Source organism: Salarias fasciatus (assembly GCF_902148845.1).
Source record: "Salarias fasciatus chromosome 7 unlocalized genomic scaffold, fSalaFa1.1 super_scaffold_4, whole genome shotgun sequence".
In the NCBI taxonomy this organism is placed as follows: domain Eukaryota; kingdom Metazoa; phylum Chordata; class Actinopteri; order Blenniiformes; family Blenniidae; genus Salarias; species Salarias fasciatus.
Genome location: NW_021941229.1, coordinates 5875373 through 5887887, shown reverse-complemented (window position 1 = coordinate 5887887; position 12515 = coordinate 5875373). Strand labels below are relative to the sequence as shown.

At 46.3% G+C, this 12515-nt stretch overlaps 1 protein-coding gene across 2 annotated transcripts in view; it reads left to right on the top strand.

Moving 5' to 3' along the window:
- Nucleotides 1-12515, top strand: part of LOC115382828 (uncharacterized) — a 172610-nt gene that overhangs the window by 158326 nt on the left and 1769 nt on the right. Inside the window, exons 1-2 of one of the 2 annotated variants that reach the window (XM_030084748.1) lie at nt 10218-10445; nt 12079-12372. The exons of the other annotated variant lie outside the window; for it this stretch is intronic. Of the exons in view, the coding sequence (XP_029940608.1) occupies nt 10385-10445; nt 12079-12372 (355 nt within the window). The 5' untranslated portion in view covers nt 10218-10384. Of the gene's footprint in view, nt 1-10217; nt 10446-12078; nt 12373-12515 lie in introns of those variants that run through there. 2 annotated transcript variants of the gene reach the window in all.

Genomic DNA, 12515 nt, shown 5'->3' with positions numbered 1-12515 from the left:
AGAGAGATAAATTTAAATCAATGTGATTCTTAAGAAGAGCGCCCTTCGCCACCCTGTCTGTTAATTAATTTCCAGTAATGCCCATATGACCTGGAACCCACATGAATGTCACAGACATCCCTCACTGAACAAGAGAAGTATATAACTGTAAAGCTTTAAACAAAATATCTTGCCTTGCAGATTTATAAAAAGGCAGTTTGTCTGGCTTAGCTAGCCTATTTTAAAGCTTTCACAATAGCTAATACCTCTACTGTATATACAGACAATAGTCTGTGGCTCTGGAGCCCTCTGAATATTTATACTGTGAAACACTACAGCGAGACTAGACCTCTGCTTATCAGGGTCTTTGGATCCATCAGTAAAGACTTGCACACAGTCGGAATACATTAGCTCAACCCTTGAAGAAAAAAGCAGCTCAACAAATCTGCTTTCCCTTGTGTTTAAGCTTTACATTTAATAAATAGAGATCCACAAAAGGAGATTTCATTGCCCATGGTGGCATTTCTGGATTGTAACAGCTGGACAAAATCTGAAAGACTTATACCCAAATTTGTGCATATTCTGACATACTGCCGCCTGCTGGAGACACGAGGAAAGAAACAAGCTGAACACAACCCAGCTCACTTGGAAGCCGAAGCTTTTCATGACGTCTGGGAGTGAGGGCTGAAAGAACTATCTCCACCGAGGCTTCTGCTGGAAAAATCCTTTTGCAAAAACAGAAAATCCATAGACACAAGTAATTTCATACTATATATTGATGAAAAAAATTGACCATAAACAAATTTCAACAACAAGTCACGAAATGTGCATCCAAAGAGAAATGAAAATGTAGCTTGAATGATTAATTCTACTTCGTGTGGTGCTTAGCCCACCTACGGGCTTCGCTATTGGTACTCTCCGGCGCCAGCCAGACACTGAGACAGATCAAAAAAAGCTGACGCGCCAATCCACACACGCGCTGGCACACCTGCCCCGCCCTTCAACCAAGGGGATATAAGCAGCTCGAGTGCGCATAACGCCCCTTCTTCATTCTCAGCCTCGAGGACTGGTCATAGCAGCTCATCTCAAGACTCAAAGAATCCACGAATTCAAGAGAAGATTATGGACAAGCTGGCCGAAGAGCGTCGCCATCCGGCGGTTTGGGCCCTAACCTGCCAGGGCTGCGGCACCTCTGCTTCTCCAAAGAGGACGCCAACTCAGTGGTGCTTCACCTGCCTGGGCTGGCAGCATCAGCGCCACGGGCTTCCTGCTCCACCTGCCTCCGCTCCTCCCCTCTCGAGGATCCGAGCGGCAAGCGGCGATTATGGGCGCCGTTTCTCTGGCTTCCACTCCCGACAAGACCGACGTGGACTTCGCTGCGTTCCCTCCCGCCTCCTTCACCGAATGGGCCAAGTCGGGTGGGGATCTGCGGAGCTGCCGCGACTCCTCCGGCTTGAAGAAATCTATGCAGCATCATGATTCCCTCTCCAACGTTCTCCAGAGCAGCCACTTGAGTGCGCCCCACAGCCTGTGGAGTACCTCGCGGCGCTCTTCGCCTCCGTTACGGACCGCACCAGCCTTCGCTCCTCCCGCCGCAACCCCCGGAGCCGCGCAGCGCGACTTTACACTCGGCTAGCACCCAGTCACGGACTCCGACCCGGACTATGGTGTGTGTCCGCTGTGCCATCGTTCCAGGCCAACGTGCAGCGTGATTGGTGTGCCCCCTCACCGCCAAGGGCGCGGTGAAAGCTACTGTGAGTACTGCTGTGTGGACGGCTGGCCTCCTGTCTCCGGAGTCCCAGAGAGATAGAGGACTCCGTGAGGCTCTGCCTGGTATCCACCTCCCCCCCCTGGCCCGGCGGAAAGCCCATGCTGCCGTCTGAAAGAGACCGGGCACATGGCTTCCTTTCTGGACCGGTGGTTATGCTAATGGCAATCAGGTGTTCGCCTTAGTTTAACAATATGACCTTCCTCCTGGGTTCCATTGATAAGCTCCTGCCTACGAGCAGTCAGAGCTGTCACCGGAAGACATCGAGGAGATCCAGAACACGGCCGAAGTCCTGATGCGGATGTGCCGCGCCACACGCCATCAACAGAGGTCGTGCCAATGGCCAGCGCCCAGCTCGGTCTGAGACATCTGTGGCTCGTCTCTCCTCCCTCGCGGAACGGGACCAGAAGGGTATTTTGAGTTGCCCCTTTCTACCTCTTCCCTCTTCGGTCCAGACATACAGGTGATCATCGAACGCCTGCAGGCAGCGGCCCGAGGCTCGCAGCGCTCGCCCCCCACCTCCAGCCCCGCCGTATGTCAAATCCACCACGCGGCGTCCTGCAGAGCGGAGGAGGTCTGCCCCCTGGGATCCCGGACATCTGGCCATAGTTCCTCGTCCTCCCGGGGCACCGACCAGCCGAGACGGTTCCCAGGCTCCCGTGACACGGAGAACTCGTCTACTCGTCCTCCTGCATCTGTGGTTAAAAGTGTCATTAATTAAAGGCCGTCAGGCCTGTTCATCTCTAAAGAGCAGCAGTCCTCCCTTCTTCACCGTGCTCATACGGCAGGCACATGTCGAGCCCGGCTGAGCTCTCTTCTTCCCTCAACGGCTTCCCTCGCGTCAGATAAAGCAAAGAGTCGAGGCGAGTGATGAGGATGTGGCGGCAGCCCGGAGTTTCTGGCGTCTCTAAAGAGCAGTAATCCTTTACCACACTCAGCGCCGCAGGGCCATGCGGAGATTGGCCGCGGCCTTTTCTCCTCTGACGTGCCAGTCCCCGTCAGAGGTTCCCTGCCGCCATTCGATGCTGAGCTCCCGGGCCGCCAGCATTACTGTAACAGCAGTCACACAGCCCGCCAGCAATAAAGAGCACAACCCTTCACTCTACGCGGCGCCCTCACGCCAAGGGCGTGTCAGATCCAGCTTTGGCCCCCCCACCCTCCACGACAGCCCGGGAAGGCCCCGTGCTGTCATGGACCGCGGAACCCCCGGGGCTGTGACGGCCGCAGTGGTGGCGGTTTCTTCACGTAATCTGAGGCACAGGAAGTTCCTCAGATTCGCCGTAGGGCAATGTTATGGGCAATGTGTAAACTCTAACTGAAATTGCCACAATTGAGGCAAACTTTAAGTTACACTATCACTAAAGGTAGACCACAGAACTTGTAAAACTGTACAAGCTTGTACCACTGTGGCATTTTACTGCTACCTTTGCAATTGTAGCTAAGGAGTGACACAATGAAGGATAGAGCTCTTCATGTATTGGCAGGACAAGAGCCAAACAGCCCGGGAGGACTGATGTTTAAAATGTGTCTCAAATAACAACAGCAGACTGTCAAAGAAAGACCAGTGACTGGCACTAGAACACTTGATTAAATGGGCAGAGCAACTTGAGACAGAGGGAGTACTGGGAACATGAGAAGGGCAAACCAGTGATTATACAAAACTTCATGAAATGTAAAAAGAAAAAAACAAAAGAAAGAAGAGGAAACGGCGGTCGACCTTGAGAGAGCGTGCACCTGCAGATAACATTTCTCACGCTTCTCCAATCAGAGAGGAGAACACGCACACACACAAACACGCACAGGCTGAAGGTTGTTGTTTGATCCTGCAGAAAAGTAAGAGAAGAAGAAGAATAAGAAGAAGAGAAGAGAGAAGAAGAAAGAAGAAGAAGAAGAAGAGAGAAGATAAGACAGTGGAGGGAGTTTGGGGCATTTGGATTCCTTTCCTGCAGCAACAATGAGTTTAGTTCAGGCTTTGAGAGAGTTTATCAACCAGAGACTAACTGCTGCTGCTGGAGAAATCTTCACCGTGTTTGAAGCAACTATCGTCAGCTACGAGGAAGAGATGGCTCGTCAGCGCGAACTGCTTCAAATCAGCTTGCCAGTATCATCAGATCAAGTTAACAGGTATAGGAGAAGTCTGAATGGAGACATGAAAGTGACTGGTGGAGGAACTCCATCCTCGCTGAAACTCCTGTACTCCCTACACTCCATGATGTGCGACAGTGTTGACTTGTGGCTCTCTGGGTTGAGGCTGGGTTGTTGTCCGTCCGTGTCTGTTACTCAAAATAATGTTGTATTTCCAGCCATAAAATGCGAGCGCTGGATTTTCCCCCACCGTCGCCACGGTGGGTTTGTTTTGCTGCTGGTCTCAGTTTGATGACGTTGCACGCCCGGACACTTCATAAACGTGCAACATCGTTACGAGTTTTTCTATAAATTGATCAATATCGTGCGTAGTAACATCCTTTCAGCTCCCCAACATATTGGGGAAAAGTAAAGGAGTCGTTACTTGATAAAGTAATTTTGATATAATTACCACTTTTGACATAGTAATTCATTACTTTACTCTGTTACTGATTACAGCAGTTGCATTACTTAGTGAGAGATTACTTTCCAACACTGCTCTCATTTCATGGCAGCACTACGGACCTGCAGGAACTACGTGAAAGACTGACACCAAGGAGCCACTCTGTCATCAACTACCAAAGAGAATCAATGCTTCAAAATAAAGATAATCATGACAAATCTTTTTTTTTAATAATTTTATTTATGCATTTTCAATACAAATTTACATATTAAGTGTGTACCAGACACAAAATGACTTTTTTTACCCCCCCAAACTTAGAGAACCCCCCACCCACCCCAATCCCTCCCACAGCAAAGAAGAACAACGAAAAAACAAAAACAAAAAACACACACACTCGCAACGTTTATACTGTACGTGCTGAAGTAACCAGGAAATGAAGGTACAAAATGAATTCGATACAATTTAGAAATAAAGGTGAAAATAAGGGTAAAATGTAGAAATGTGCCATGGTGATGTTGTTCCTGTTATATTTCACTGTGGTAAGCTAACTAATTCAAACGTCTCTATATACCTTAGGAAGGGCTGCCATGTTTTTTCAAAAATTTCCATTGAACCAGCAAGTGTACACCTCATCTTTTCTAGATGCATATGCTGCATTAAATCAGCCACCCACTGGCTATGTGTGGGGGAGGATGCATCCCCCCATCTACATAGAATGAGACGACGCGCCATTAAAGATATAAATGCCACAACCCGTGGAGACATATTTTGGACAGGTGTTTTAGGCAGGCAGCACTCCAAAGAGCACAGTCAGAGGATTGGGAGCAAATTTAACATTGTAAGCTTCAGGTAGAGTTTGAAACATTTGTTTCCAATAATTAGTGATATTAGGACATGACCTAGTGAACCTAATCATGACAAATCTAACGGATAATTGATAGATTTGTCGACCACAAAAATAATCGTAAACAATTAGTTGCAGCCTATAATAAATTTATGTATGCTATTCCATTGCAAAACATGGTGGCAGTTGTGTTGTAGCCTTTATCCTTCTGGGCCACCCGTATAAACATGACTAGATCAATACTCAGTTGAAAGCTGTAAATTACCTCAAACTGCTTGACAATACAAGGCTGAAACAAGGCTGAAATAATCATGATATTCATTGAAAAAACATCTATCTTCGTACAAGCAGACTTATTCTTTACAAATGTTAATGTTTTGAATATAGCCTGTCCTGTCTCATCCTTCCATCACTGTAAAACATTCTCATCCATCACTTCAGTGACTTTTGTCTGGTTTCCCTGCAGAGAGTCTACAGAAACACATTGGTAACCTGAAGACGGGCTCCTTTGTGAAGCAGGAAGAACATGAAGCTCCACACATTAAAGAGGAGGATCCTGTTGAGACGACTGTTCCTGGTGGTGAAAGTGAGAATTCCCTGAACTCAGTGAGAGACTTGACCACCCAGCGACTCACTGCTGCTGCTGGAGAAATATTCACAGAGTTTGAACGAACTATCCTCCAGTACAAGGAGGAGGTGGAGCGTCAGCGCAGACTGCTGGAAATCATCAGTAATCCTCAAATCAGGTTACACAGAACAGGTATAGAGAAGTCCGAGTGAACACATGAATGTGACTTTTGGAGGATCTCTGCTGTGTTGGTTATGTTTGGTTTATCCACCCCAGACAGAAGCAGGATTTGTGTCTGTTAATTTGTTAGAATCCATATTCATCGTACCAGTCACTCCAAATATAGTGACTCTTTGTTTCAAAGTAAGAAATAAAAGTCACTCTTTGACGATCAGTTTCAACTCACGGGAAAAAGAAGCACTCGCGAAGTTTTTCGGTGAGCTCAGTATTTAATCATAAATATTATATACCTCTAAATGAATTATGCCTGCAACTAACGAGTCAGAGATTTCAGCAACATGTAAGTTAAAATCACCAATATTAAAATTATATTTGGAATTAATTATTTATTAAAGTTCTGAAAATTCACTGATAAAAAACGCTTGGGTACTGGGGGGCTGTACACTGTTAGAGGATTGAGGGACTGCTAAAACAAAGGGCATAGCACTTCAATGATGTTAAAACTTTTAAAACACCCTGCACACGCTCTCAACAAGTTTTTTTATTTTTTTTTTCTTCAATATAGACAGTCCCCCTACCCCTCTCCCTGTTCTGGTTAAAATTGGTGGAGAAGCCTTGTGAGGAGAACAGGTGCATCAGTGCCAAGCCATACCTCAGTTAAAATGAGACTATCTAAATTATTATCTATAATAACATCATTTATCATAAAAGATTTTTTTAAAAGAGAGCGCACATTCAGCAGCTCCATGTTCAGAGTAGTGGATAGGCTGGATGTGTGCGCTCTGTGAGTTTTACTGTCCGATGTTGTTTTAAAAACAGTTCGGGAGATGTGGCGACTGAAAGAAGTGATGACTGTAATGGTGGTGATAATATCTGGTGTGTCTGTGAGCCATGGGTGAGTGTGTGGTGGTGGTGGTGGTGGTGGGGGTGGTGGTGTGTGTGTGTGTGTGTGTGTGGGGGGGGGGGGGGGGGGTGCTTGAAGGCAGTCAATCAGTGGGGGATGTGTGTACTGCATGCTGAATGTTACCTGCTAAAATGGAGCTGCCCAGCGTGCTCGGGTGAAGTTCATCCTGTGGAAAAAAAAGTTGGGCAGTTCCAAAACTGGTTAAAATTGTCAATGAAGTAAAAGTTTGGAGCTGTGCAGGAGTGCTGGAGCCAGGTTTTGAGGCTGAGCAGTCTGGAGAAGCGCTCATCACTCCTTGAGAAGGTCGGTATGGGTTCATTGATAAAAACTGACCTCCCACAGCTCTCCAACTGGATAAAAATTTCTTTAAAATCTTGTATGGTAGCATCTGACTGCCACTGGGCTGTATCGTTAGTCTCGACATGGATGGTCACCCGGCAAACAGTGGAGGAGACAGTCTGCAGGAGCTCCGGGAGTCCATGGAGGATCGTTGGGACAGTAGTACCAGGAAGACACCGTGTTATGGCGTTAAAAAAAAAGGAATATTCCTGGTGGTTCTGTCCCCAACAAGGAATGATGTTGAGCTGAAGAGGAGACAAGGTAGGGGCAGATCGGCAGCACAGAGGCCAGGGGCTGGGGGGCGCTCTGCCAACGTCCTGGTTCTCTCTGGGGGGCTAGTGGCCCCCAGAACGCCTTCAAACGGCCTCCTTGATAAGCCTCTGGCAAGCCGCAGAGGGCGAAGCCCAGGGATGGTTGCTGCTGCTCTGGGATCGTGGAGGAACGGTAAGGCTCCTCCAGGACCGTGGCAGAGTGATCTTTCTTCGGGGCCGTGGCGGCGTGACGAGGTCTGGATCCAACGGGATGGGGGACCATTCACAGTGCCTTGCAGTGGAGGGGGAGCCATGACGTCCAAGGCATCCGGGTTGTAGTGGTGGTGAGCCATGGACCCACCGGAGGACGTCGGAGCAGAAGGGGCCGCAGCAGACCGAGGACAGTTCATCTTCCATCATGCCATTGCAGTCATGCTTCACCAGGGCCAGGAAGTGGTTAGAGAGAGGTTGTGGAGGCGGAACCGCGGTGGGCTCTGGGCTTGTGTTTGTCCCACACTACAACCTCTGTCCATGAGTGCTGGTGGTCTGGTGTGGAGCAGGAGGGAGCCCAGGGTGCTGTGTCAGCGGTGGCTGAGAATAACGCAATGACCAGAGATTGTTCGTGGGTCACTGCCTGGGTCTTAGCCAGAAGAGAGTCTTTCTCCCTGAGCTCCTCTGACAGCCAGTGGATGTCTTCCGTCAGGTCAGCGATGATTTTTGTCTGCTTTTGAGACTGAAAGGACATTCACGGTGCATGGCTGGGGTCATGTAGGCGCTGTCGGCGGCTGACAGCCCAGCCTCGCAGTTGTCCGACACCGGTACCCACAGGGACACACCTCTGGTCTGTGGTGCCTGGGTTCACTACCGGTGTAGCTGTGCTGCCACCTCTTCACCAGTGTGCTGCCACCAAATCTAATGTCCAAATTTATGTTCTTACATTGAAAAACAAATTACACACGGATTGTCACCATGGTCTAAAACTGATTCTCTCTCAATTAGGCACCTCTGAGCTCCTCACTTGGATGATTACATGACCTGACCCAGTTCACAGCAGGGATGTCCCATATGGCGGGAAACTGAAAATGAAAAGGAAAATTCATGAAAATGAAGCACATGTCCAGAATTACTTTTACAGTACTAACCTTTTATCTCGTCTCTCCAGAGCTTCCACAACACCATGACTGTACTGAGGGGCAGCTCTTTAAACTGGAAACAAAGTACTGTCTAGAGAAAGAAGAACCAGAACCTCCACAGATCAAAGAGGAACAAGAAGAACCAGAACCTCCACAGATCAAAGAGGAACAAGAAGAACCAGAACCTCCACAGATCAAAGAGGAACAAGAACAGTCAGAACCTCCACAGATCAAAAGTGGAAAAAGAAGAACCAGGACTCCTACAGTTTCAAGCTATCCAGGAGGAACCCAAGCCTTTAAAGTTTAAGGAATATGAGGAACTCTGTACCAACCAGGAGGGAGAGCGGCTCATCCTGAAGTTTGAAGGTGAAATCTTGAAGGTCCCTTCAGTTCAGGAGCAAAGCTACCTGAGTGAACCAGAAGTAGCAGACACTGAGCAGTTCCTCTCTCTTGACTCTGAAGTCCATGATGTGAAAAAACATACTGACTCAGAATCAACTAGAAATGCAGAGATGAAAAAAATCAGCGCATTTCAAAGTGACTGTGTGGAGAAGGTTCCTGTGTCAGAGAATCAGGCTGAGCTGTGAAAAGATTCTTTGTGAGAAAACCTGTGGGAAAACTGTCCATAAAAAAATTAAATTATGTCCAAACTTAAGAAGTATGACTGAGAAGAAAAACATAGTTTGTGAAATCTGTGGTAAAAGTTACAACTGGCAGAGTAAATTGTTGGTCCACATGAGAACTCACACAGGCGAGAAGCCATATTCTTGTGAAACGTGTGGGAAAAGTTTCAGTCAAATGTCTACTCTGAGATCTCACATGAGAACTCACACAGGTGAGAGGCCGTATTCTTGTAAGACATGTGATAAAAGGTTCAGTCAAATATCTGCTCTGAGATCTCACATGAGAACTCACTCGGGTGAGAAGCCGTATTCTTGTGTAACATGTGGCAAAAGTTTCAGTCTAAAAAGTTATTTGTCGAAACACATGAGAACTCACAGGTGAGAAGTCATGTTATTGTTGAACATGTGGGAGGAGCTTCAGTCAACACGGTGCATTGATGCATCAACTCAAAAAGAGATCTCATTCGGTAATTCAAGCTTTCACATGAAATCCCAAGTTACTTTACAGTTTAAAGGAATATTTATTTTGAGGGAAAATGAGTGTGGAAGAAAATTTGGATCAAAATCAACTTGTAATGCATGAAGAGAAATGCCTTTTCATTTTCACAATAAATCTGCATATTTGAGTCAAAATTAATACAATGCTTTTTCATGTTTGTTACGTGCCGAGGGCACGATCGGCTGTTGTCAGTACCGGGTCAGGAGGTTGCGAAAGGAGAGGCAGCGGAGCTGTTGTTCTTCTACAGGACTGCTTATTCTTCGACTTAAGTAAATTGAGAAAGAAAATGACATTTCAGATGAATTGCAATTGTTGACTCATGAATAAATTAATCATTTTATGACTTTTTGTGTGAAATTTGTTTTATGTGGATGGTTTTTTTTTTCATAAAAATAAAGTATGAAATTACTTGTGTCGTGGAGTGTCTGTATTTGCAAAAGGATTTTTCCAGCAGTAGCCTCGGTGGGAGATGTCACTGTGAGGTTGTGTTCAGCTTGTGTCTTTCCTCGTGTCTCCAGCAGGTGGCAGTATGAAGCTGAAGGTTGTTTATGATCCTGCAGAAAAGTGAGAGAAGAAGAAGAAGAAGCAGCCGCTGTGGAGGAAGTGTGCATCGTGTGGGTCTGTCTTCTGTGTCCTCGTGTCTCTTTTCCTGCAGCAACAATGAGTTCAGTTCAGGCTTTGAGAGAGTTTATCAACCAGAGACTAACTGCTGCTGCTGGAGAAATCTTCACCGTGTTTGAAGCAACTATCGTCCTGCTACGAGGAAGAGATGGCTCGTCAGCGCGAGCTGCTTCAAATCAGCTGCCAGCATCATCAGATCAAGTTAACAGGTATGGAGGAGTCTGGATGGAGACATGAGAGTGGCTGCTTTGACTGATCCTCCACAGACAGGAGGAGCAGGAGTCTCTCTGGTATAGTGTCAATAATGCCGCGTGCTCGAACAGGGTTAGAAGTAGGTGTTTTTGTAAACCGTGGTTGGGGACAGACCTCTCCGCTCTCGCCGTTAGTTTCGCTCGCTGCTGAAACCCTTTGACTGTATATAACGTGAAGTCACCCACAGCGTTCCGCAGCGGAGCCCGGGGTTCGAAGCTTCCTGCAGGACGTCTCCATACTGAACATTTGAAAGTGGCCGTGCATGTTATTAGTCAAGCCTGTCACGTGACCGCTTCACGTGGACAGAGGAGGCGTTGTGATTGGGTGATTTATTCAAAACTTTAAGTCAGTCAATAAAATCAAAGATGACATATGAAACACGAGTCTGGTCAAGCAGAGGGTTGTGGAAAGCAAAGCTCGTTTTGAAGTAAGTATTATATGTATTTCAATATGTACTCTGAAATTTGGAATTTTTTAATGGGTTCTGATGGGACTTGGGTTCTTTTTGACATAGACATCATCCCCCAGTTGGAATTTCCTTGGAATTACAGCTTTTCTGCACTTCCAAATTGGCTTTTCTTTGCCATATTTTCCACACTAGAGGTTGGCACCTGGTGTAACCAGAGTGAACAATTCAGACAACACAATATTGCAGATAATTGAAAATAATTAATTACATAGTTTGCCTGCAGTACCTATTGGTGACACCATGTGGGGCCAGTGTTAGCCCCCCCAGATGTGTCAATACAGTGCATGAGACAGAAGTTTCAGTGAGTGCCTGCAGAAAAAAAAATTGCTGCAATGAAAGTGCCATTGGTCTTAGTCTTGTATTGAAGCTTCAGGACGCAGGTCACACAGAGACATGCTGTCTGCAGGATTGCTCGCTCGAGACAGCTGCTCGTCATGCACTTTATAGACAGCAGACAGTGAATGTGTGAGGGAGGAGTAGAGTTGTGTGAGAGAAGACAGAAAATCAAAAATCTCTATTCAGCACATTTTTAAGACACAGAGGATGGTAGTGGATGCCTTCTTAAAATAATCACTTAAGTCATTTATTTCAGGTAACAAAAAAAAAAAAACGGAACCATTTGTTGAGTATATGATGTACTATGCTCATACTAAAGGGGTAGAATGTCATGATCTGTTCTGAGGATGATTTTATTACCATTACATTCAACCTTCATGAGAATCTCCTATAGCACATAGCTTCCATCAGCAATGAGACCCCACTCCTTCAGATGAAGAGGAGCCCACGCCATCACCGCCCAAACCTTCAATCCTTTAACGCACCAATATTACATTTCAGAAGCCACGTAGAGCTATCTGTGGGAGAATTTCTTTCTTCTTTTTCTTTTTGATACATTCATGTGTTGCTTGGGGAAAAAAATTCTGAATCATGTCAAACTGTAAACTTTTCACAAGTGTAAAATGAACTTCTTGTTTTTATATTATTATTCAAATCCTGCAGCTACAGTTAGTTTTCTTGAAATGATTTAATGATTTGAATGTAGCCTGCCCTGTCTCATGTTTCCATCACTGTAAATCATTCACATCCATCACCTCTGTGACTTTTGTCTTGTTTCCCTGCAGAGAGTCTCCTGAAACACATTGGTAACCTGAAGACGGGCTCCTTTGTGAAGCAGGAAGAACATGAAGCTCCACACATTAAAGAGGAGGATCTTGTTGAGACGACTGTTCCTGGTGGTGAAAGTGAGAATTCCCTGGACTCAGTGAGAGACTTGACCACCCAGCGACTCACTGCTGCTGCTGGAGAAATATTCACAGAGTTTGAACGAACTATCCTCCAGTACAAGGAGGAGGTGGAGCGTCAGCGCAGACTGCTGGAAATCATCAGTAATCCTCAAATCAGGTTACACAGAACAGGTATGGAGAAGTCTGAATGAACACATGAATGTGACTTGTGGAGGATCTCCATTGTTTTGGCTGTGTTTGGCTTATCCACCGCAGACAGAAGCAGGATTTGTGTCTGTTACGTGTTTAGAATCTGTATTCATCATACTGGTGAC